The 26,278-nt window shown below is 36.3% G+C and overlaps 1 protein-coding gene across 8 annotated transcripts in view; it reads left to right on the plus strand.

The window, feature by feature from the left end:
- The first annotated feature begins 1,020 nt into the window (after window positions 1–1,020).
- Window positions 1,021–26,278, plus strand: part of MKI67 (marker of proliferation Ki-67) — a 34,513-nt gene continuing 9,255 nt past the window's right edge. The window contains exons 1-12 of one of the 8 annotated variants that reach the window (XM_039346424.1): window positions 1,021–1,047; window positions 8,125–8,196; window positions 9,083–9,197; window positions 9,626–9,707; window positions 9,811–9,926; window positions 10,222–10,291; window positions 11,060–11,138; window positions 12,037–13,263; window positions 14,044–14,285; window positions 16,923–17,217; window positions 17,364–17,482; window positions 20,268–20,457. In XM_039346424.1, the coding sequence (XP_039202358.1) occupies window positions 9,106–9,197; window positions 9,626–9,707; window positions 9,811–9,926; window positions 10,222–10,291; window positions 11,060–11,138; window positions 12,037–13,263; window positions 14,044–14,285; window positions 16,923–17,217; window positions 17,364–17,482; window positions 20,268–20,457 (2,512 nt within the window). In that variant the 5' untranslated portion in view covers window positions 1,021–1,047; window positions 8,125–8,196; window positions 9,083–9,105. Of the gene's footprint in view, window positions 1,048–1,101; window positions 1,303–6,760; window positions 6,832–7,021; window positions 7,064–7,267; window positions 7,287–7,326; window positions 7,580–8,124; window positions 8,197–9,082; window positions 9,198–9,625; window positions 9,708–9,810; window positions 9,927–10,221; window positions 10,292–11,059; window positions 11,139–12,036; window positions 13,264–14,043; window positions 14,286–16,922; window positions 17,218–17,363; window positions 17,483–20,267; window positions 20,458–26,278 lie in introns of those variants that run through there. The other 7 variants (XM_039345996.1, XM_039346259.1, XM_039346167.1 and 4 more) reach the window with 7 other exon arrangements.

The following is a 26,278-nucleotide window of genomic DNA, read 5'->3' on the forward strand; positions in this document are numbered from 1 at the left end:
TAATAGTAATAGTAGTAAAGTTGGAAGGGACCTTGGAGGTCATCTAGTCCAACCCCCTGCTCGGGCAGGAAACCCTACACCATTTCGGACAAGTGGCTGTCCAGTCTCTTCTTAAAAACTTCCAGTGTTGGAGCATTTACTGCTTCTGGAGGCAGGCTGTTCCACTGATTAATTGTTCTCACTGTCAGGAAGTTTCCCCTTAGTTCTAGGTTGCTTCTCTCCTTGATTAGTTTCCACCCGTTGCTTCTTGTCCTGCCTTCAGGTGCTTTGGAAAATAGCTTAATTCCCTCTTCTTTATGGTAGCCCCTGAGATATTGGAATACTGCTATATGTCCCCCCTTGTCCTTCTCTTCGTTAAACTAGACATACCCAATTCTCGCAACCGTTCCTTATATGTTTTAGCCTCCAGTCCCCTAATCATCTTTGTTGCTCTTCTCTGTACTCTTTCTAGAGTCTCAACATCTTTTTACATCGTGGTGACCAAAACTGGATGCAGTATTCCAAGTGTGGCCTTACCAAGGCATTGAAGAGTGGTATTAATACTTCACGTGATCTTGATTCTATCCCTGTTAATGCAGCCTAGCACTGTGTTGGCCTTTTTGGCAGCTGCAGCACACTGCTGGCTCATATTTAGGTGATTGTCTACTAGGACTCCGAGGTCCTAGTACACCAATATTCAGTATTATGCAATCCAGATAATACCTCTCTTTACTTACTGCTTCAGGGAAGTTCTGTTAAGCGTTTCTTAAAAAAAAATATAGATTGATTGGAGTCTCAGTCTAATTCAAAATAGTAAAGGTAAGTGTATCGCCACGCAGGTAGGTTAAAAAAAAAAAGTCTATCTTAGGTCTGTTTAAAAATTGAAGTCCGTCCGGACTCCTTCCCTATTGGATTACTCTTGCGCTGACATCACCACACAGTGACCAATCAGACAACGCCGAGCTCTTTTGAAATAACAAATTCACAGGTAGGAGTGCGATATTTGGGATTAACAAGTTCCGGGGCTATCCACGGTCTGGATCGGCAAACTGGAGAGCGGGGAGACAGGTAATCCGGGTTTTTTCCCGTCCGGTGGCACAGAGAGGGACGAAGAATCAACCGTTGCCCTCCCGCCCGGAGCAGTCTTGACAGACGGCGGAAGGATATACGCGAAGCTTCAGAGGGCGGGGAGGAGTCGGTGGTTTGAATGAGCGGGAGGACAAATTTAGCGCGCGCGCGGTGCTGCCTCCGAGACGCGAGGGGGTCCTGCGCGTGCCGTGGCGGGAAACGCGCAAGGCAGGTGAAGGGCTGCTCTTCGTCCGGGTGAGAACGGCGCCTGTGCGAGGGAGGCTCGGGTTTCTTTGGGGTGACTTGCTGAAGGCAGCGGTGCTGGGAAGAGGAGCCAAGGGGGGCGGGAGCTGGCTGGTGCTTGGGGCGAGATGTGCCCTGAAGCGAATTAAGGGGTTCCTTTCAATCGGGCGTGAGGAAAGAAAGAGAGGCGCCGTGGGAGTTTCCGATCGCGATGTGTTGCTCGGGCTTGAGGGCAATTGAACCGTACTTAACCGTATAGGATATGTAAAAAAGGGAAAGCTTGTGGGCTTCCTTGATTTAGCCGAGCTTAGCTCGCACGTGGCCCACTGACGGGGCATCTACCGATCTTAGACTGTATCTGAGAAAAGGATTTATGTTTGTTAACGTACGATCTAAAAAGGAACTTAAATGGCTTGAGATGAAAGCAGAAGAGGAACAACAAATGAATTGATTTTGTGCCTTATTATGAGATAAATAGCAGTTACTCTGTTACGGTTCTTGGAATCCTGCAGTTCGCTGAGCGCTGTTTGGAGAAGAAAGCGAGGTTTTGATGTAGGACAAAGTCTTCTCTCTAATGGGGTATACGATTATAGGTATGAAATTCTCCAGCAGATATCAGCACAATATAGTAGCTTACAAAATGCCACTTGCAGTTTTATCCTTGAATTTATCTGATGGTATATTAAATCATAAAACATAATTTCCAATTGGCATTCCAAGCCAAAATTGCCTGATTTCATCTTCCAAACACAGGTTAATTTGCCCATATTGTAGAAGGTTTTACCCTGGCATTATTTCATCTCCATATAGAACAGTGGTTCTCAACCTGTGGGTCGGGGTCCAACACCACTTCACGGGGGTTGCCAAACAAGGCTGTCCGCCATTTTTTCCCCCTTTGGCCATGCCCCTGGCACCCGGTGACATATAAGTGGTTGGGGGTCACCACAACATGGGGAACTGTATTATGGGGTCGCGGCATTAGAAAGGTTGAGAACCACTGATATAGAATAAAGTGAATAAGGATGTTTTAGGTGTTTCATTTGGCTTGTGAATACAGATTTCTTTTTATATTTCTTGCTATGGAGAATTTAGAGCAACCTTCCGTTTACAAGTAGTACATGTCTCCTTGGAAATACATTTTCATGTTTTTCCCCCTCTATAGGGTCTGTACATATAGAAAAGGAAAAGTGCTGTTTATGTATTTTAAATATTGCTAATGAGGCTGATTGAGGTTTTGTTATTCTGAAAATAAAGCTATATGCTTGCTTTTGTTTTGCATTTGTTAACAAACTGCATGTATTGCTTTAAGGTCCAGTTTTCAATTCAAGACAGTTAATGTATTGCCAAATTGTATCTGGAATGATTTTTGTTACATTTGAGAGCTTGCATGGATGTCAGGGCTATAATATAACAAGCCTGGACTGATGTTAAGCTTCTCAAAGTATTACCAGAGAGAAGAAAATGTTTCCAATTATTCTTAAGCTTTGTCAGTGTGATTTCAATTGCTTTTTGCTGGGCTAAGCGTGGCTGTTGTGTTGAACATTTTGAACTTTCTTCCAAGTTGCCTACTTTTAAAAATCATGTATTAAAACTTTTATTAGAATGGAGGCTATTCAGCAGTACTATCCCATCTACTGATAAAGTCCTAGCAGGGAGGCTTGTTTTAAGTTCACATTATTTGCTATGGTAGTAAATAAAATGTTTCTAATGTTTATTTGCTTAGAATACTTCTGGCATTGAAAGTTTTGTTCCAGTGGACTGCACAGTAGAATGATTGTCAAGATTGAAAGGAATATGAGGATAAAAATTTCCTGTGTTTTAATTTTTCATACATGATTCAATTCTTTTACTGTCTTCTTTCATAGTAGGAATACTTGCTGGCATAAAGACTTCAATTCATAAAGACATAATTTAAACATGTTTTGAAATAAGCCTAAATAAAACCTGTGGAAAGTTAAAAACAGACTAGGGAGTGGATGTGAGAGGGAGATAGCAACATTGATAGTGGTTTACTAACTTTAGATCTGCATGTTCCTTCTATTCATTCTTTGCTTAGTAGATTGCGAGGGTTTCAGGTAACATTTGAAGATGATACAATCTATCATACATAAAGGTATTGACATCAGTAGGAACAAAAAGCATGCAAAGAGTATAAGGTCATCTAAGCTTAGCTGGTCCATTTGTAGAACTTTTTTTTTTTTTTTTTGCATTTTTGGATGCGCTTGAAGCCTTCCTAAGCAAAAGGGTACAAAAGTAAGTTGAAAGAAAAATCTTCATCAGGGTCCAGTCCAAGCCGGAAATAAACAACATGGAGACTGCTTTAGAAAGAAGGTTGCAGTTTATTGATAGAAGCGAGCCAGACAGAAAGATGGCTCTGGAAAAAAACCTGACCACCTGTAGTAGGGAGTGGGTTTTTATACCTTCTTGGGCTTTTGTTTCGAGTTGTTCCTGTGGTATGAACTTCGACCTGAGTCTGAGTGTGCCCCTCTGGTATTCTAATGGTGGTGGGTTAACCCTATTATGTCCCAAAGGTCATTTCCTGCTTCCCTGGGGCTGTGGCTGATGACTGTTGGATTATTGGTGTGAGGAATTATTGAGTCTATGGATCTTTGTCTTTCTAATCCCAGCTTCCTGGCTCCAATCTTTCTGACAAGATTATGATATCTGCATTTCTGCAGAGCTGGTTTCTGCTTGGGGGAGGGAGACTTGGGGCTATTAAGAAAAACTGGGCCTTCTGCCTTTTTTAACACAGTATCCCTGTGTTAGAAGTAAAGTCTTCATCCTGGTTCATCCAAGCCGGGAATAAATAAGCAAACATGGCGACTGCTTTGGGAAGAAGGTTACAGTTTATTGCAGAAAGATGGTTCTTCAGGAAAGTGCAGAGGAGAGAGAAGGGCTGAGCACATGGGGCAGTAGGCTTTTATATCCCCTCTAGCCTTGTTTGGAATAGTTTCCTGTTCCTGTGGCATGAACCTTGAGGCTGTTTCTGAATGTTTGTCTAGGCCTTGATATCTCTGGTTTAATTCTATTATCATATCCTGCTTCCCAGGTGATGGTGCTGATTCCTAGAGTTTGGGTGGGGTATGCAGATCTTCTCTTTTGTCTTCTTGATTGCTCTGGCTCCAACTTTCTGATGGTTTTACATCTGCATTTGTATGGGCCTAGCTCTTGCTTGGGACAGAGAGATAGATTTGGGGCCAGGTTTTGTTTTAAAAAGTCCTTTTGAGGAAAAATATATTTTTCTGCCCTTTTTAATATTTCTTTCTCTGGGCTAACTTCCCTCACCTGTAATAAAATATATGTATTTTACAATAGACATAGGGAAAAGAGGCACAAGAAGCTGCTATTCTGGTAGAGATAGGAATTTAGAGCAAAGTACACATTCAGTATTTTCTTTCAAGATCCATGATTGAGGAGATATATTCTAGTGTTCTAATCCTGGTAGCACAAATGAAAAGAACAAAAACAGCTCAAGGTAATTATAAACCATTACAGGCGCAATCAAAATGACTGTACATTCCTGTTTGCTCCCCAGAGAGGAGAGAAACCCTACTCATAAATAGTGTTTCTTTTTCTTTTGCTGGCAGCTTTTGTACAGTCCTGCAGAATTTCTGTCACACAAGCATATAGTAAGTACTAAATTACATATGATTTTGTGTATGTTTATACACCCTTGATTGATCATCTCTGTTTAATGGCAAGGAGATGTTTAAAGTTCAAAATATAGTATATAAGTCTATAATAAATGCCCCATGGAGTACATTTTGATTACTTTTACTCAGTGGTGTGTCATACCAAATACAGGTAGTCCTTATTTATGACCACAATTGAGACCAGAATTTCTGTTATTAAGCGAGGTAGTTGTTATGTGAATCACACCCAATTTTTTGCCACAATTGTTCAGTGAATCATGCAGTCTTTAAGCGAATCTGGCTTTCCTTATTGAGTTTGCTCACCAGAAGCCGTTGGGAAAATCATAAATAGCAACTTCATGACCTCAAGATGCTGCAGCCACTGTAAATACATACTGGGTGTCTAGCAACCAAATTTTGATTAGATGACCATGGGCAAGCTATGTCAATTATAACTGAGGACTGGTTGCAAGTCAAACTTTTCAGTGCCTTTGTAACTTTGAACGGTCACTAAATGAATGTAAGTCAAGGACTACCTGTAAAGCACACCTGATATCAAAATATCACTGTAGTAGCTATGAAACAATTTGCAGCAACCTCACTACCAAAAGGACTTTCAGATTATGAGTTTGAAGTGTTAGGAGCACAATCATTTGTGCAGCTCTTTTGCCTACTTCTCCTTAAGAGATTTTGTATGAAGAGGGCAGATTTGGTGGGAAAACAAGACCAACTGCAAAGGAAAACTGATTTCTACAAACTGTGTGTACTGTGCTTGCATGTGCCCTCAGAACATAAACATTAAATTCAATATCTGATATTCTGTGGGATAAAGTAAACTGCTCTGGAATCAAAGGGATTCCCTTCTATATAGAAACTGAGAGAAATTGAGATTACCTACTTTATCCTCAGATTTTATAATCAAAGTTTAGTTTTGATAAGTTAATTGAGCAGAGATGAAGTTACAAAGAGATGTTAGATAGTGTACCTGCAAATGACTATAAGGAGTGCCAGAGGAAACTGCTAAACCAACAAGACAATTTCTGTAGGACAGAGAGAAGTTACTATGATGTAACTCTTACAGTAAAATGGGAAAGGCGGTAAAGCATCCAAGACATAATGATTTATGCCTTTTAAACTTGTTTCTGTACAAGAACCCACCCCAAGAACGGATGTACTTTGTAAGAACTGTATTAAAAGCAGTTCACCCAAGGGTGGGTGTGCATGCTTTGGGACATTTTTCACACAATGCTTTATTTGCTCAGATATATCACATTAATCCTATTCTTGGTCTGTGTTAATTGGCTTTGCATTCCGGGTCCAACAAGCCATGTTTGAGACAACAAAAAAAGGATGGCTTTGCTGTTGAACAACGGATAGTTTTGAAATCTTTTACTGTATTTCCTTAATCTCGCCAACATTATGAACGGTATTTTTTGCTTAATGACAAACGACACTTTGTTTGCAATGTCATGTAACTACAGAGCAAGTAAAGCCGCCTAAATATAACAGGAGTTACTGTTGGGTAAATTTAAATTTCATGGGTATAACTCTCTAAAACAATAATACCTGCCCATGCCATAATACCTATATGCCACATAGCACCATATTACGGCTATTGTTAAGATCAAAACAATATTTGCGCTCCTTTTTGCCTTCTATCCTCCTGTTTGGCGGGAAACATTCAGATAAGAAAAAACAACAACCCCAGTCTATGTTAACGTCTGTTTAAAAATTGAAGTCCGTCCGGACTGCTTCCCTATTGGATTACTCTTGCGTTGACATCACTACACAGTGACCAATCAGAGAACGCCGAGCTCTTTTGAAAAAAACATTCACAGGTGGGAATAGGAGTGCAATGCTTGCACTTAACAAGCTCCGGGGCTATCCAGGGTCTGGATCGGCAAACGAGGTAATCCGTTTTTTTCCCGTCCGGTCGCACAGAGACCGACGAAGAATCAACCGTTGGTCTCCCGCTTGGAGCAGACAGCGGAAGGATATACGCGCAGCTTCAGCGGCGGGGAGGAGTCGGTCGGTTTGAATGAGCGGAAGGAGAAATTTAGCGCGCGCGCGGTGCTGTCTCCGAGGCGGTGGGGGGGGGTCGTGCGCGTGGCGGGGCAGGTGAGGGACTGCTGTTTGTCCGGGTGAGAACGGCGCCTGTCGAGGGAGGCTCGGCTTTCTTTGGGGGTGACTTGCTGAAGGGCAGCGGTGCTGGGAAGAGGAGCCAAGGGGGGCTGACTGGTTCTGGGGGCAAGATGTGCCCTGAAGCGAGTTAAAGGGCTCCTTTGAATCGGGCACGAGGGAAAGAAAGGAGCCGTTGGAGTTTCCGATCGCGATATAGTGCTGGGGCTTGAGGGCAATTGAAATGTACTGAACGATACAGGATATTTAAAGAAGGGAAAGCTTGTGGGCTCCCTTGGTTTAGCCGAACTTAGCTCGCACGTGGCCCACTGATCTAGACTATCTGAGAAAAGGATTTATTTTTGCTAACGTACGATCTAAAAAGAGATAGCTCAAATCATGGCTTAAGATGAAAGCAGAAGAACAATAAATGAACGAACTGATTTTGTGCCTTATTGTGAGATAAATGGCAGTTCTGTTACGGTTCTTAGAATCCTGCAGTTCGCTGAAGCTGCGTGGAGAAGGAAGCGACGTTTTGTGTAGGGCAAATTCTTTGATGGGGTATACGATTATGGGCATGAAATTCTCCAGCAGATATCAGCATAGTACAGTAGCTTACAAAAGTACAGTAGTTTACAAAGCTCTGAATGGATTTATTCTTGAATGTGGCTACTGGTTTGTTAAATCATCTAGATTACCCAAACATTTCAAGCTGAAAGTGGTGTCAGTGGTCCAAACTCAGATAATTTTTCCACATTGGAAGATTTTACCCTGTCATCGAACAATACTGGTTTTATACCAATTTTCATTAAAATAAAGCCATTCTGAGAATGTTTCATGTGCTGTGATTGCCTTGCTATTTTAATCTAACACATACAACAAAACAGTAGGCATTCTGCTAGTACTACTAAATGAACCTAGTTGAAGAGAACTTTTAAGTAAAAGTGAGAGACATCAATTTTAGATGTTAGAAAAATATTAGTGTTTTTCAGTAAATAGGTTTATTGCTTTTTCCTTTCTATTAAGGAGTTATCAAAGGCTTCAGTTTCTGGGTTAATGTGTGCTTTTTTTTTTTCTTTTACAGGTACAATTGTAGATAGAGAAATGTAAACTTGCAGTTCATGCAGGAAACTTCCCCAGCATTTAATTCAAGCAGGTAATGTCAGGCTTAAAATCAGACACACCACTTACAAGTTTGCTACTCACTCTGCACATTGGCCTGCTTCTCAATTCCCTTGCCCTTTTTCTGATCTCCCAAGGTGCCCTCCCAGTTCCAGGAGGCACGAAATCAACTTCAACTAGGGGTGTAAAACTGGCAGCCCGTGGGCCGGATGCATCACATGCAGGCCATGCCTACCTGGGCTCTGCAAAGGCAAAAAAAGTCTCAATAGGTCATGTGATATGATCGAGTTTGACACCCATGACCAGTCCTAGAGAGTAGTTCAAGGTCCAAGGTCCAAGCCTGTTAAGGTCTCTGAACATTCTGTCGGAAATAGTTCATTGGGAGCAATGTAGTCTACCAACCACTCTGTACTAGTTTGCATTTACATTCCAGACAACATTAAAAGGATTATCTGGCACAGGGAATACTCGCCTAATATTTAAAACCACTGAGATCGCTAACTATAATTCTAATCCAGATGTAAGATAATAAAATGAGTAAATTTAAGTTCCGGGACCCAAAGAAGAACAAATTTGTGTTGAAGTAAGTCTTCATTGACTTTCTGGAGAAGCCAGCAGAAAAGATGGTAGATGGTGACCCATGATCTCAGGGTGCCTGGCAACTGTTTGTAAGTGCAAATAGGTTGCAAGTACCCAGATCACATGACCAGGGGAAGTGGCACAATACTTTGACAGCCGGAACTCCATTATAGACTTAAAACACACATTCCCAGTAGTCATAACATAATGTAAATTTTTTCTATTCAAAAACCTGTGACCTTAGTTGAGATAGCAAATGATATGCACAACCATGAATTTTCTATATACTGTCACCAAAGTATGTTGAAATTTGCAGTAATTTTTTTATATTTTTTCCTTAGAGGTAAGATATACAAATGTGAAAATGCCAGTTTTTGGGAAAATAGTTGTTATTAAGAGAAATGGGACCGATGGAACTTACTTTCCGCTCACTGCAAACTCTTGTTTGTTTGGAAGGTAAGACTTTAAATTGGTAAGGGGTTTATTTGTATAGGATTTTCATTATGTAATTGTGATGTAGGACTGTCTTTTTTATAGCAGAACTTCAGGGAGTATCATAACTTATTTTCTCAGACTTTTTCTTTGTGACTTCTATATAATTTACATAGTCGTGCAGTGTATGTCACTTATAATGGATCTGATCTGCTTCAGTGTATATTTATGCAAGACATTTGTCTAATCAAAAATGTAAATGTGTTTTAGAAGTTCTTAAAACTCAACCTAAAAATCAGCTTGTCTCAATGCATCTTTGGCAACAGTTGCATTGCCTTGCTATACTAAGTGGAAATGAGTTAGAGTTCACAATATATTTTAAGAGATGTGCGTATAAGAGCATATAATTGTATAATTTGAATGGATAATCTTGTAATTATTTTATTTTAAAGGAAAAAAGAATGTGATATTCGAATCCAGCTGCCTCAAGTTTCTAAAGAACATTGTAAAATTGAAGTCAATGAAAATAAAGAGGTATATATTATTATTTTTGGTACTTATGCAAGCCTAATATTTCTGGTATTTGTGTTTTATTGATTGATCTGGATATACATATTTTATTCCTATGTATTTTTAGGCAGTGCTGTTTAACTTGAGTTCTGCGAATCCAACACAGCTAAATGGGAATCACTTTCAGGATCCCGCACACTTAAAACATGGAGATATACTGACAATTATTGATCGTTCTTTCAGGTATGTAACAATAATATAATCAAATATGGGTGTGCTAGAAATAGGCTGTGTCAGCCAGTGATTTTTAGAAACCTGAAGAATAAGGAAATTTTAAAATAATTTGATGGATGGGGAAACTCCCCAAACAGGAAAACAGATTATATAAAGAGTAAATAAACTATTAGTTTAATATTGTACTAGAGTTGGAGATGAAAACAGTAACAATTTTGAATAAAGTGGATTTAATAACTTCTTAAAGTCTTAATAACTTAAAGTTGGATTGATTTTAATTTAAGCAATCTTTGGACTTGAATAGGTTTGAATATTCACCTCCCTCACTTCCTCAGAAGAGACTTTCTAAATCTCAAGAGAAGGAAACATTACAGGTGAAATAAAAATAATATTTTCCTTAATTTGGGGAAGGAGGGAGTAATAAAAATGTAGAAATTAATAAATGGTATGTTGCTCTTTGGCTTGATTTAGTAATTGGTCATTACCAGTTACATTTCACTTTTAGTTATTCTATTCCACATATTTAACTATAATTTAGAGAAAAAACATTTCGTATTGGTGTTGGGCTTTAGAAAATTAAGACATTTTCTCTGGTCTGTTACTTCTTATGTTTTCCACAAGGAAAAAGAAAGGGAATTAGTGCTGTAACTTGACAATTGATTTATGAGTCATTGAGATTTAGACAGTGGCATTAGTTTTTATATGTACAAAATCTAATCTTAATTTGAATTTTCTTGAATGGTATAATATTGCAGCCTTAGATGCTACATGCTTATATTCAGAGAACTACTGTAAATATGTTTCTTTCACTGTAAATAATTAGTTCTTATACATAGAACTTTGAAGTAGGGGTCCATTAGTTTTGGGAAAGCTCATGAGTTTTGGAAAGCATAGTAATGGTTTACCAATGAATGTCCATATTAAAATCTAAAATTCATTTCAAAATTCTAAAGTCTTGAGTTAGTCCTGATAATTATAGACTGCATAGTACTCTTTGCTTCAGATAAGAGGTAAATGAAATATTACATTATCTTTCATTTATTCTAAGAAGTTACCAATGGAAACCTGTTTTAAAGAAAAAATGGCAAGCTTAAAAGAAATATTAAATTCCTTGTTCTATTGCGTTGTGTTTAATTTAACAGATTCTTCAGGTTCAGCATATGCAACAGATGGACTTGCTGCATACACAAAACTCAGATTACAAAAGTTTTCCAATTACTGGTTTGTAATTAATTTGTTTTTTTATATAAGTGCTTCATTATATTAATGACTTTTTATTAATAAAAGAATGTATCAGTGTAAAACAAATGAAAACCATTAGGAATTTGCTGTTAAAATACATGAATGGATTTGGTTTAATTGATGAATTGTTTTCTGAGCCTGTAAGTCACCCAGTTTCTGAGTATATACTAAGTCATGATAATTAAGAGCTGAGAAACAGGCTAGTCTTAAAATTATATTAGAAATAATATTTCACAGCTGATTACATTTTAGAGAATGACCCATATATTTTCTTGTCTATTAACTAACTTTCATAAAATAGCTTATAAACACATCTATTCCTTCAAATTCTCTGAACCATGCTTAAAGGGAGAGTGATTTGGAAAATTACAAATAATTTGCTTGCATATCTTTATACCTCTTTGTTAGGCAATTACAAATAAAATTTAGCTTCTATAAGAATTGATTTATTGAACTTAATAGAATTGTACAAATCCTTTGAAGGAGGTAAATTGTAATTATGCAGATCTGTCCAAAGCACATCTCTTATGATCACAAAAGCAGTCATATATATTTCTAGGTTCATGCAGTTCCTTCCTTAATGTTTTCTAGCTGTTACCATTGAGAACATTTTCAAAATGGGCAGCCACAAGTATGTGGAGATTGTTGGAAGCAGTTTACAAAGCTGTTGCTTGAGGCTGGAAAAAAATTGACTGCTTTCTGATTTGAAAAAAAGATGCTGTGTGCTGTGAAGCACTTTTTTCTAAGGATTTGTAAATCTTTGCTTAATTCCTCAAAAATTGCTTTCTGATTAGTACTTTATATAATGCTTCAAAAATAGTTTTAACTTTATCCAAGAAAATAGATTTTAAAAACTGCTTGTTTCATATTCCTCTAGGCAAGAAATTTGAAACTTGCTCTCCTAGAAAAAGCGAGAAAAGACTTCAAAAACAATACAGCGCACCTGGAAAAACAAATGAGCTGTCTCCTTTTAGCAAACTTTATGAATTAATGAAACATGAAAATGGCACAGACAATGTAAAGGATAATACTGGTAATGAGACTTTGCTGGAAGATGTATTTCACTCAAGATCTAGGAGGTCTGCAGTGAATCGAGCAAAGTTGACTAAAATTGAACATTCTGAAGATAGTAAAATTCAAGAAAAGAGTGGCATTGTAACAAGTCCAATACCAGTATTTGAAGAGAAGAACTCCAAAAAATCAAGTATTCAAAATTGTGATATACAACAGAAACAAGAATGTAAAGGTACAAATCAGTCAGATTTTCACGACATAGAAGATAATGAAATGGGAAAAGACCAAATAATGAGAGGTGCTAATAAGGATACATATTTTAAAGCAAATCTGCAGAGTGCACAGCATTTCCCTGAATCACATTGTATAGTGTCGATGGACTATACAAAAAAGGCTAAGTGCCTTAACAAATTTAACTTAACAGATGCTTTCACATCTGTAGAAAATACTTTGTCCAAAGCAAAGTCTAGCAGGGAGAGTATACAAAATTACTCCAGTCCATGTTCTAGAAACTCTCGAAGATCTTCCAAGTCCAGAAGGTCATGGGTTGAAATAGATTCACTGAACAGAATGAAGAGCTCTGGAGAAATGGAAGAGTGCTCCGTACAAGTTAGTGGGCAGGAGCATGAATCTGGTATTTTGATTGGAAGTATATATTCTAACAAAAATGAAAATAGAGAATTGGTCACAGAAACAGCACTGAATCTGAAAGATTCAGAAGATGGAAGTTGTAGTACAGTTTATAGTTCACTTCATTTTGATACTAGTAAAAGCTGCAATAACAACATTGAACTAAATAAAAATATTTCAAATGAATATTCACGTACAGAGGCAATAGATACAGTATCAATAATCACTGCAGATCTTTTTCAAACCAGTGAAATAGTGACAAATCAAATTCCTGAAAGAACCTTGGAAACAGAAAGTCCTACAAATGAAAATAAAATAGGAATAAAAGACCATGACCAGAATGTTAATATGAAAAATGATATACTTACTTTTTCCAGTTCTCATGAAAGCAGTGTCCAAACATCAGCCAAGGTTAATGCTGCTTTTGAAATTAATTTGTTATGTCCACTTAATAAGTCAGGTAAATATAGTTTCTTTTTATACCAAAAAGTATCGTTCCTTTTTGCTGTCTCCAGTAACTTTGGTTAAGATAAAACAAATTGTTTATCAGCTTATTTTTTCTGTCAGTTAATTGGCTTGTTTGACATGGTTACTAGAAACAGATTAAATTGTTTGAAATGTTAATGCCTTAATTATGATTGAAACTATTGATACCAGAAGTGTAAAAGGTTTATAGAGTTTTTAAAAATTAACCCAAAGGTGCTTTTTAATGAGGCAACTGGACTTTCTTGTTTTTTTCTGCTGAAAGGACTGTATTGTAGGCTGGAGATAGATGATGTCATATCCCTCCCCCTATTGAGAGGGCTGTTAAATTGAGGGGGAGGGATATGACATCTATCTCCAGTCTAAACACAGTCCTTTCAGCAGTTCCAACAAAGGCTCCATACTCATTTGCACTACTCAAGTGACCCTGATGGCCAATAAACCTCCAGGTGGTCTCAACAACTCTAAAAGAATGCAAATGACCAGATGTCCACAAGGAGTATAAATCTTTCTATTTCTCACCATCCAGTCAGAGTTGAAGAAGCTTCTTGAATGAGAAGTGAAATGTCTTCAAAGAAAAACAAGAAAACCCAGTTGCTTGTGAAAAAGCACCTTTGGGATAACTGACCTGGATGACCGAGAATCTCCATAAACATTTTTAAAATTAAGCAATTGTATTGAGAGTGCAAACTTTTTAATTGTATTGATGTTGTAAGACAATGTGTTCACTTTGATATAATTTACTCTTCATTTATAGAGGCTAAGAAATCACCTCAAAAGCGTAGAAGTAAGGAGCTAGATTTTCTAGTCCAACCACTTGGAAAGAGGAAGAGAGTGTCTTTTGGTGGCCAACTGAGTCCTGAACTCTTTGATAAGCGCTTACCTCCAAACTCGCCACTTAAAAAAGGGGCCATTCCAGCAAGACTAAGCATGCCATATGGAAACTCACCACGAGCAGTTCTGAAAAGAGTTGCAGAATTGAGGCAGTCTGTAATACAGGTATCTGATTGACTGAACAGCTGATTAGTAGGATTATTTATATTTTAACTAAAGAATTGCTCTTGCTCCCCTAACAATATTTATGTATGTATTTGTCTAAACTTTACTAGTCTTCATACTGGAAACTTTGTATTTTAAATAATGTATCTTTAAAAATATGTTCAAACAACTGATCAGAAATTTGAAATCGTAGAATTTAGAAAATTCTTTGGGGGGGTATGTAAGCCATGAATTCTTAGGACATCTAAATATTCCCCTATAATTCCTTCTGCAAAGAATTGGTGATATATTGCATCTGAGTGCTTCTATTTAAAGATTTGATGATTTTATTTCAGTCGTATAATGGCAAGATAGGTAGCAAATAAATTTAATAAATAAAATTGATAAATTCATTGATAAAATATTTATGTCTATTTTATTATTAGATACTCCCAAAACAAAATTGGATAAAAAATGTTTTAAAAAATGAAATACTCTACAGCAGAGATACAAGTAGCCACCTGGTTATTTCTTGTGAATGACCTACAAATGTAGCTTTATACAATACATTTGAAATCAGAATTTATACTATTGACTTCTATTTTTAACTTGGGGCATTTTCAAAATAATAAAGAACATTCATCTTAAAAGCTTACTAGATATTTATTTGAGAAAGCAAATTTCTCAAAATTATTTCATAGAAAAGTGGAGTGCTTGGAAATGTTTGTAGATACCTGGAAAATGCATACAGAATGTTCTGTCTCTGGAGACAGTGTTCCAAGAAAGTCTGCTCCAGGGCTACGAATCACTCCTTGCCCTGGATTATTTACTTCCCAAAAACTGCTAAACCATCCCCAGAATGGCCAGATCTGTGTGGTCTGATGAAGATGGGACAATGCCTAAAAATAGAATAGAGTAGAGCAGAGTAGAATAGAGCTGGAAGGAACTGTGGAGGTCTTCTAGTCCAGCCTCCTGCTTAAGTAGGAGAACCTATACCATCTCAGACAAGTGATTGTCTGAGGGAAAGCTGTTCCACTGGTTAATTGTCCTCACTTTTAGGAACTTTCTTCTTAATTCCAGGTTGCTTCTCTCTTTGATCAGTTTCCAACCATTGTTTCTTGTCCTGTCTTCTGGTGCTTTGGAGAATAATTTGACCTCTTTGTGGCAGCCTCTCAAATACTGGAATAGAGCTATAGTGTCACTCCTATGTCTTCTTTTCTTTAGACTAGCCAAACCCAAGTTGTGCAGCCGTTCTTCATAGGTTTTAGTCTCCAGGCCTTTGATCATCTTTAGTTGATCTTCTCTAAACTTTTCCCAAGGTCTCAACATCTTTTTTGTAGTATGGTGACCAAAATTGGTTGCATTATTCCAGGTGTGGTTTCACTAGGGTTTTATAAAGCGGTACTGATACTCGTGTGATCTTGATTCTGTGCCTCTGTTTATACAACCCAGGATTGTATTAGCTTTTTTGGCGGTGGCTGCACATTGCTAGCTCATAGTCAAGTGATCGTCCACTAGGGCTCCAAGGTCCCTCTCACAGTTACTGTTTTTGAGCCAGGTTTCCCCTAATCTGTACTTACGTCTTTGATTTTTTCCTGCCTAAATGAAAAACTTTGCTTTTCTCCACATTAAAACTCATTTTGTTGGATAGGGCCCATTGTTCACGTTTGTCAAGATCTTTTTGAATACTGAGCTTCTCTGCTGGGGTGCTGGCTATTTTTGCCAGTTTAGTGTCATCTGCAAGTTTGATGAATTCTGTTTCTATTCCCTCATCTAAGTCATTGATGAAGATATTGAAGAGTACCGGGCCTAAGATGGAGCCTTGTGTACACGACTGCTTACTTATCTCCATGTGGATGTAGTACCATTGAGCTGACTTCTCCTTTTTTATATACTGCTTCTTCACATCTTTTCATAGTTTCATAAAGTAGCTAGTAATAGATTTGGAAAGAAGTTAATTTTAATTTAGGTTAAAAGAAATTAGCAAATAAAAAATGTTTAGAGCTAAGTATAGTGTGATTTTATTTGATTTTTATGCTGTCACAGTCTTTCGGACTATTGATGGTAGAATATTAGTGTTTCATTTCAACAATGAAAAAATACAATTTAAATTTCAAAACCAAAATTGAAGTGCGAGAGAGGAGGAATAACAAGAAGAACTGGTCATATTATTCAAATGCTGTTAATAAAATTTCCATTTTCAATAATTTCCTAAAATCTATTGAAGGAATCCACTTTTCATAGTTTGGTGCTGCTACAAAAAAAAGAGCCCCTCCCTAGATGCTCTATTAGGTTGCGTAGAAACTGGTTAGAGGAGGCTCCTCCATAGATGCTCAAGTGCCAAGTTATGAAGAATATTAACACTAGCACTTTAAATTGTAATTGTAGCTGAAATGGTAACCAGTGCAGGGTCTGCAATGTATGTGTGATCTGCTCCCATTCTTGGAAACTAAGACATGCTGCCTCACTCTGGACTAATTATAATAATCTCATAGTTTTCAAAGGCAGCCCCTTATAAAGTATTGTGGGTTTTTTGTGAATATCTAATTGTTTAATTCATTTTTCTGAGCAGTTTTGAAGGAAATAGATATGATTGCTGTTTCTTCAAAATCTAAAGTTTAATTTTTTTGTGTGGGTTACCTGTTTGTTTTCCTGCAGGGTTCCTTTGAGAGGAAGCAATACGAAAATAGTGTGCCAAAGCAAGCTGCCTCACAGTGTGTCTCTGATCCTCATGTTGCAAGTCTATCTTCAGAGGGTGAAGAAACCACTACACAAGAGATGCATGCAAATAGCTTATTCAGTGAAGTTAAACAAACAGTCTCTAACACCACTTCATCATTAAGAAGGAGCAAAGCCTGTACTCCAAGGAGAAGTTCTATACGTGGAAAAAGTGGAGCTATGGGTACTATTCACTCCAAACGACGAAGTGGTGCTTCTGAAGCCAATTTGATGGGTGTGTTACAATTGTATCTATTGCTAGATAATTTACAAAAACAGAATTAAATCTTTTATGTTTCAAACACAGTATAACTTGATTATATATCGGATATTTTATTAAAAATGATTAAGATGAATAATCTTCAACAATTGTTGTTTTAGTTGCGAAGTCTTGGGCAGAAGTAGTAAAACAAGGTGTTCCAAAACTACAGCTGAAGTCTGCTTCAAAACAGGGGTTTAAAACAAGATCAATGAAGAACGTGGCTTCAAAATCATCAAAGGTATAGTCAAAACAGATAATGGTATAAGTAATAACTTTTTTGCAAGTGCTGGACTTCAAGAATCTGGACTCTTAAGTACTGCGAAGATTCTTTTGATGCTCTGTTAATCCTAAACAATTGTTTACCTTTTATTAATGGAAAATCACCAACAGTTTTAATAGAAGATATGGGGTAATTTGAAAAATTCAACCTATTTTAAAACAGTTTAAGATCTTTTACTGTTAATTGAAGACAAATATTCTATTTAGTGCAACATTTTAGAGAATAAAAAGGACCTGAATTGCCATGATGAAGTATAAAGGTGGGAATGCACATTTTAGAAATTGCTATTTCTAAAATAAAATGAATTGAGGAAAATAATGGATGAACTATATCTAATAAAAAATAGAAAGAAAGCATATGTAGCAACCATGAGATAAGTGGGATATGGATATTACCCATAGGCAAAAAGTAGCAATTTCAAATAGCCATGCTTGCCACTCAAAACAGATTAAATAAAGTAAGCTAAATAATTTTTAAAAAACTGCTTCCAAAACAGCTAACAGAAATAGCTGAAGTAGATGTAAGTAAACGTAAATTTCACTTTTCTTGCTTAAAAGCAAAATAATGGTAGCTTTCACTGTAATAGGGGTTAAGTCAAAAAAAATATATGCTGAAATTGATTAACCAGAATATATATCAGCATCATTAAGCCTTCCAAAGCAGTGTTAGCTACTAAAATAAATACATTACATGATTACAATATTTAACAAATATTGATATTACCAAAATTCATATTACGAATGAATTAATGAAATGTATTTAATACTTCTAAATGTGATAATCATCACAATCATAAGAACTTACGTGCTTTAATTTTTCTCAGTCATGAAATAATAGAAATAAGAAGCATGATTGTAATAGCTTTGCAGTTACTATACTGCTTTTCAAACAACACATGAATTTTTCAGTTTATTATGAGAGAAATGAGGCAGTGGCTGAATAGCAACTGAGATAAAAGCTCAGAATATATTGTTTCTTTTCAGCAGTAAAAAAAAAGGTTGCAAGGAAATGTAGGTAACATGCTGAAAATACTTTCTGTGCAAGGCAAAGTTTTGTGATATCGTCCTGTGCCAGGGCCCAAATATAACTGCCCAATGAGACTATTAGTACTTTGGTTTAGAATACTGGGGAGTGACATCGACAATACAATTAAAATGAAAGTGCCTGTGTTGAATAAGACCTCAAGTCTCCACGCAATTATATCAACTGACTTACAGCCCATCCAATATGTTTAGGCTGTCTTATCTGCAGCTAATGAAAGTTGGCATTGTTCCCCTTCTTCAAAGAGGGGCTACACTAAGAATTGTATTATTTTATTATGTATGGAGGAGAAGAAAAGTGTTGTAGTCACAGATGAGGGTGAGATTTTCAAGCCAAAAATGTTGCTTAATTTTTCAGCAAAAAACCATCCTAAATGAATTAATGAAAGCCAGGCGAAAATACAAATTTAGACATATTTGAAAATTTAAATGAAGTATTTTTAAATGCCTATGGAGATTCTCAGCTATCTGGGCCATGGTTGTGCCAAAAAATGCTTTTCAAAAGCATTTTTGCTTTTAAAGAGCATTTTTGACACAACCATGGTTTTTTCCATGAAAATGTTTCGCTTCAATTCTGAAGAAGCTTCTTGGATAAGAAGCAAAACATTTGCAAGGAAAAAAAAACAAAGTCCAGTTGCCTTTTGAAAAGCACCTTTGGGACAGCATTTTTAAAGTTTATACCTAATACATTTATGACAATATTTATAGTTGATTTCAGTTTTGTTGGAAGAAAATTAGAAAAGACTTCTTCCTAGTCTTCTCTCCCAAGTCATCTTTGCCTTGAACTTCTGAGCTTCCAGTTTTCTGAACTAGTGACTATCTTTTCTACTTGTGCCTCACCTACATAAATTCGACAATCTCTTTTCTGCAGCCCATCACTGCCTGATTCTACTACCCCATCAGATCTGGCAGATATCCTAGAAAAGACTATTGAACCTTGAGGTGCTTGTTTTCTATGAACTTTTGTTCTTTTACCAATTTCCAACTTCTCAAACTTATCATTTTAATACTTATAAAAAAAACTCTAAATAGTTCTACTTCACTGCAAGAACTTAGCTGCTCTATTTAATACTTCTCCGTTCCACCTCTCCACTTCTGGTATATGTGTCATAGGGTATATGCTGCTATGGAACATGCTAATAGTGAATAGTAGGCACAAACTCCTCTCACAGTTATTTAAAACTCTTCTCTGTTGAAACATTCTCGTTTTTTCTTTATGTACTACAGTGCAATGCACTGTACTGACTTGACTATACCTGAGATGATCTAGTAATTTTTAAAAAGTGAATCTTCTAAACTGTAAGTGACCATATAATGAATCCAAAAAAATGGCTTCCTTTCTGACAATTTTTATTTTTTAAAAAAATTGGATTGAATTGGATAAAAAAATTGGATTAGTGTCATCTGGAAGGAAAAAAGAAGTTCCCAATGTTTCTTGGATTGTTCTGCCTCCAGAACGTTGTTTGCACATTATTGTATTCTTCCCTTTCTTTTTATTGTTCCAGAATTGTTTGAAGAAAACCTGGTGCAGTTTCGGCCTATACAAATTCTCCAATTAAAAGTTTTCTCAAAAGATCATACGACATATTACCCAGAATTGAAATAAATGTGAAATCTTCTATTATCACTAGAGTTTTAAATTTATATTTGTATATATAGTGGCATGTTTCATTAAACTGGTATTTAATATGTTCTGTTTTTAGAATAACAATTTAGCAAAAACACCAAAAAGAAAAATCAGCGGTCATTTTTCAACAGGACATGCAAATTCTCCTGCTCCAATTGTGATTGGAAAAGCTCATACTGGAATTTTGAACGTAACTGCACAAGTTCCTAAAGTGGTGATTAATTATCCTTTGAAACAGCATTGTGACCTCAATGACAGTTTTACAGGTAAACTTTTAGACTTCATTTAATGCAAGTTTGTGTGCCAAATAACATGAGTTCATGTTTCCTGTTTAAAAATAAAATATGTCATAGAGAAAAAACCTTGTATGTTATATGATAAACTATTTTGTATAACTGTGACACTATGTAGAGCCAATCAGCAATATATAGTATTTAACCATGATAATAATAATTGCTTTATCAAGATTCAAAAAAAAATGTTATCCTATACCTTAGAATGTCATTTATTTATTGCAGTTTACTGTATGTTTCCACCATCTCAACATAGCGATTCTGGGTAGCTTATAGCATTTAAAAACAGAACAGCAAAATAAAATACACAATCAGCAACCAAGTTAAAAAGCAATCAAACAACAATTAACATAGTCAGAGTGGGGTAGGTCTTTTTGAACTGAACTATGAGTGAAGGATAATATGTACAGATACTGTTTTATAAACTCTGTGCTGATAATCCATTATCCTGGTTTACCTGCTTGCTGTTGATCCCAGCAATTGATGATGGATGGATATAGTACTGCTATGAATTGCTTTGTTACTGATTTAGAAAAAGTGCCTTAGAGCAGACATGCACAAATAATTGCATATCCAACACTTGAAAGCAGCTGTATGTTTTCCTAGGAGTGTACAGTTGCTTTTCTGATGTGCTATGTGATACAGATGCTTTAAAGAGCTACAGAAAAACATTTTCATTCTGCACACTAGGGACATCCCTTAAATCTATACAAAATATTTTTATCTTAACATTTGCTGAAACATTTGCCCTCAAAGCATCTCATGGATAAATGATGTGAGCTCTGTGAATGTTGGGGTTCTTCAGGCAAATAATATAAATAGATTTATGTGATAAATTTGCTTTATGCTCCTAAGTCTGTTGAGGTAATATAAATGGAAATATCATATTGCAGTGGTTTTTTAAATACTAGTGCACATGCTCTTAAATTTTGTCATCTTAATGTTCAGAAGAAATTCAGACATATTAGTGCCTTTTTTTGAGGTGAGCAGTCATCTTTTTAAACTAAAATAATATGATTGCATTTGAGCAGTCTGCAGAGAACAAAAAGCATACAGAAAATTGGCAAAGAGATGATTGTTTAGAAAAAACCCACCAAATATCAAAAGGATAGTGAACTAATGAAAGGATATTTAATAAAATATAGATAAATAATATGAATTATGTAAAGAAATGCAAATAATGAAATAAAGTTGATAAGTATGTAATGTGCATTTAAAACATTGCATTCAAATCTAGAAAAAAAAACACCAAGAGGACTACTTATCTGTTGTAAAAACCTTTCAAGCTGTAAATTTGGGATTTTCCTGCAGAACTCTTTGATGTTAAGTTAGAAATGATTCTTCCGTGAGCAAAAGAGATTCCATTGGTGCCAAGCATCTATGTATGCAGACTTAATCAGTTGCTAAGTTTTTTTTAAATATTTTAACATTCTTATTGTCTGTGTGTTTATCTACAGAGAGGAAATAAAATCAAGATTGATTTTATTGATTAAGAAATTGTTACAAAAAAGTGTGAGAAATTAGATTTGCGGTGGTTGTTGGTTTTCTTAAAGGCTACCAATATATCAACTCCTAGCTTTGCCAACAGATGGTGCTATGATTGTGTAAGAATGTAACCTATTAGCAAAGTACTGTATATACTTCCTGATATAATTGACCATTGCGTAACGCTATTTCCACTTCTAGAACTGAGGTTTAAATGATCATAAGCCTGAACTCAGTCTTTATATCTTCTGGAGAATTACAAGAAACTATCTGATAATAAGAGATTTTCAGCAGAAGGTCCATGATCAGTGAGGTTGATGGTGGGGCTTTGGTGCATATTGCAATATTAACAGTGGTAATGGAAACTATAGAAATTTAGAATTGAAAGCAATACTACTTCTAGCCTTAAATCCTTCTCCCCTTAGCAGCCTACATTTGAATCAAGATTTCTGATAGATGGAGAAAGATTTGCAGAGATGTTCTATTTCAAAACAGAAAAATCATTGTATAAATAATCTTTATATAATCTAAGCTGGTGCAAAATGTTTGCATGCATAGTCATCTTTATATTGCTTAGTTGCAATATAACGACACATGCAACACATTCATCCAGCTACGTGTGCTCTCAAGTTCTATTGCAAACTTTTGCTTTTTTAAAAAAACAATTATCTAGTCAGCACTGAGCAAATTCTTTTTGTTGGGATGTTTGCTTAACTCCTTTCCTAAGAACATTTATCTCCTACATCGCCCTGTCCATCCTAAACCAAGAACTTAGTTTCCTGCTACTGAGGATGAAACATGTTTAAATGCCTCCCATAAAACAGTAGCTTGATTAATATTGCTGAGATAAGTGGAAACACTCAAAATGGGACAAATAGCCAAACTTTATTTCATAGAACCCTTGAAATTGCCATATTGAACTAGAACATTTGTACATCTTACTAAATAACAGATTATTATTTTCAGTGTAAGATTGACATAGTTTTTATGGTGTCCACTCTGTCTTTATTGCACTACATAATTTAGTTGGTCTGTAAAATTATATTTTAAATGTAATATAATTAAAGCACAAAAATAAAAAGCTGGCCTACTAAACCCAGCATCCCCCCTCCACAATTAAATTTTAATTAAAAGTTATTTAATATGACTTGAACTGCTTTCCAATATGCTATTAGGGAGGAGCCATTGAATTATTGGAGGTAAAATAGACAATAATTGGGCATATAGAAAGAAACAGTGGCCTTGCTTTCTTTAATCACATGCTGTGAGAGAAATGCTGTCTTTTCCCTTTTTTAATTTATTGTATTTATCAAATATATTTGGGCAGTTTAATCTCTTGAGACCCAGAAATCTCACTTTCCTTAGATTTACTGGGGAATTTTCCAGTGGTTGGATCATCCTTTTTGGGACATACTTCTTTCAACAGCACTTTCAACAGAAATGAGATCATTAAGCTAGATAGTTCTTACACCCTCCCTCTCTATAGTCTGCAGTCGGTTTAGGGAAACCTACCATGCCTCATTGCTGGGGACAATCAGGTTATCAATTGCTATGATGATCCAAGGGATCCATGGATCTAGACATGAAGCAGCACATAGACTATTGATTATGTGCCATTAAGTTATGTTTGACTCCTAGTAACAAGATTTTTCCTTGTGTTGATCTGTCAACAATGCACTAATCAACACTGCAATTGAATCCATCCACCTTGCAGCTGATCTTCTCTTTCCTAGCATTAGCATATTTTATAGAGAACACAATAAAAGACATCTGCTTTTCTCTTGTTACCACCTTACATGTGGTCTCATATTTTGGGATCAGACAAGCAGTTCTTGCTAAGTTGTCCTGCTGATCCAAGTACTTTGTTTTCCCAAGAGCTTGAAAAGTGACTTCCTCTCCCTGTGGGGAAGCATAGCTAAGGAAAGTATCATTGTGCCTGATTTGCAGAGCATTTCAGCAGGGGCTGTCTTGACAACTACCAAAGATGAAAATGCAATTGCTCCTCAGTTGATTTTTATTCTTTTCCTCAAATCTTATTGAGTCTTCTAAAATAAGTGAGCATTCTACATTGCTGATTAGTTGTGGGAAATAGCCCTCTAGCATTAGATGTGAGTTCCCTGGTACTGTTGATTGTTCACTTCCCATGCCAATTAGACAAAGAAAAGGGAAAATAATTGAAATAGAACAGCAATTAGGAATTGACTGCCACAGATTCCTGGACACTGTTTTCACACAGCAGTTTCAGTCTTCTAAACAAGCAGGTCTTTAAGGTTCTTAGTCCAATTAACATTCTATCTATTTTTGGACCTAGGAATAGTCAAGGGTTTTCTAGTAGCTTGATACTCAACCACTGATTCCTATTTCCCAGATGCATTGTGTTATTTTCATAAAATGAGTGTGTATCCCACACACTCATTTCATAAAAATGAGTTGGACAGTGAGGAAGAATAGCTGGGAATGCACAGGAAAGAGAAGTGAGTAGGACAGAGGAATGCAATGGGGCAGCTCCAAAGGCAAAGGAGAAGGCATTAGGAAGCTACACCTTGGCTGAATTATAAAAGGGAAGGTGTGGGAGGTGCTGGTTGCCTAAGGCAACCGCTTGTGTTGAGGATTGAGTTTCTGTGGACTGTTTGTTTGCTTTGGACATTGACTCAGGTCTGAGAATAAAAGGGGTTGTTTTTTTCTTGCGGTTCTTGCCTGTTTCTTGGAAGAGGGGTTTTTCTTTGTGAGAATAACAAGGACTCACATAGGCTGGGACAGAACAACATCTTGCAGAACATTAGTGATCTAGATATGTAAAATAGTTCTTTTTTTCTACTGAAGCAAGAGGGAAGAGATTGTTAGGGATTACTATTTTGGAAATTGGACTTTTTGTAAGCAAGTCTTTCCAAGCCTGTCTGTCTGTCGCTAGGGGTCAAAAGACTTGCTTGAGAGTTGGGGTTATAAGATGGATGACTATATAAATGTTTTAATAAAATAACTTTTGATCAGGATTTGAAACCCATTAAGATGACTCTTTTCATTGACTTCATCTACATGCGTCTATACATTAAGATATTCCTTTGTAGAACTTCTTTTCTGACATCTTTCTGTGTTGACAGATGTGTTTAAGATTGTACAGTTAACTTCAGACCCCAGTGTGTTACATATATCTGTGAGCAGTTCAACCAACTTTTCCATCAATGCTTTGCTGAGTATATATGAAGAGTAGCAGCAAGTTCCTAAGCCTTTCCCTTTGTGAGACAATTCAGCCTTAATTCAGGGGTATTATCAGATGCTTCATTTGACACAAGAGGCTTGCAACGAATAGTGCCTTGTTTCTAAATCTGCTTAGAAAGAAATGCCCAACTTATTTGGATTGATTTTTATAGGATTTTTAAAGCCAGAAAATGCTGGGCTTAGAATGACATTTTTTGCTGTGGCTTCAGAATACTGTCCACTTTTTAAAACAATTTTGTCTGTACTAGGAAACAATTTTTAATACCTGTTTTTTATAACTATATCTCGTCTATCTTTAGACTTGGAACTTGCATTGACATTGATTTCCAGTCTCAAAACTACATAAAAACTATTATCTCTTCTTTATTGTCACTTTTTATCCTCACTAGAGCTGTACATAAAACAGGAAAAATTATTTAATGTTGAATCCAGAACAAAGCCATCGGTCTCCAGAGTTTCTGATAAATAGTAATGGGCTGGTCATGGTTCAGTAGAACCAAAACCCAAAATGCAGTTGTTCCATATTCTAGATGAAACAATCCAAAAGAGCCAAGTAGAGCAAGGCTGGTATATTCCACTCCCTTTATCCTTTCATTGTATCCCACACACCCATTAAGGCCCCAGTCTCCTGAGTACCTTTTCTTCGCTCCCTTCAGCCTCTGCTCCACTAAAATATATTCTATTTTTTATCCATGGAAAACTGTATAAATTGCTCGTGGTTCAAGATGCTACTTTAAAACAAGGCTGTTTTTTAACTGGGAGAGCTGCTGCTCATGGGCCAAGATGAAACAAGGCTATATTTTTATTGGAAAAGTTGTTGAGGCAGCACTCACTAGCCTGGCAGTACCACTCATAATAAATCTTAGACCTCAGAGAGGGGGAAATGAAGATAATTTTTTTTCTTGTTGTTAAACATTAAGGAGAGATACACATTCATGTATAAGCACACCATTTGTTACAAATTATAATTGATAAATGTAAGCCATATTGACAGAAATCTATTTATAGTTACTATTATAGCACCATAAAAGCAATCACAAGTTTTCTTTTATTTTTCAAGACAAATTAATTATTTACGCCACAATTTGTA

This window comes from Crotalus tigris, unplaced genomic scaffold (assembly GCF_016545835.1).
Source record: "Crotalus tigris isolate CLP2741 ecotype Arizona unplaced genomic scaffold, ASM1654583v1 scf7180000017536.10889498, whole genome shotgun sequence".
Classification (NCBI taxonomy): domain Eukaryota; kingdom Metazoa; phylum Chordata; class Lepidosauria; order Squamata; family Viperidae; genus Crotalus; species Crotalus tigris.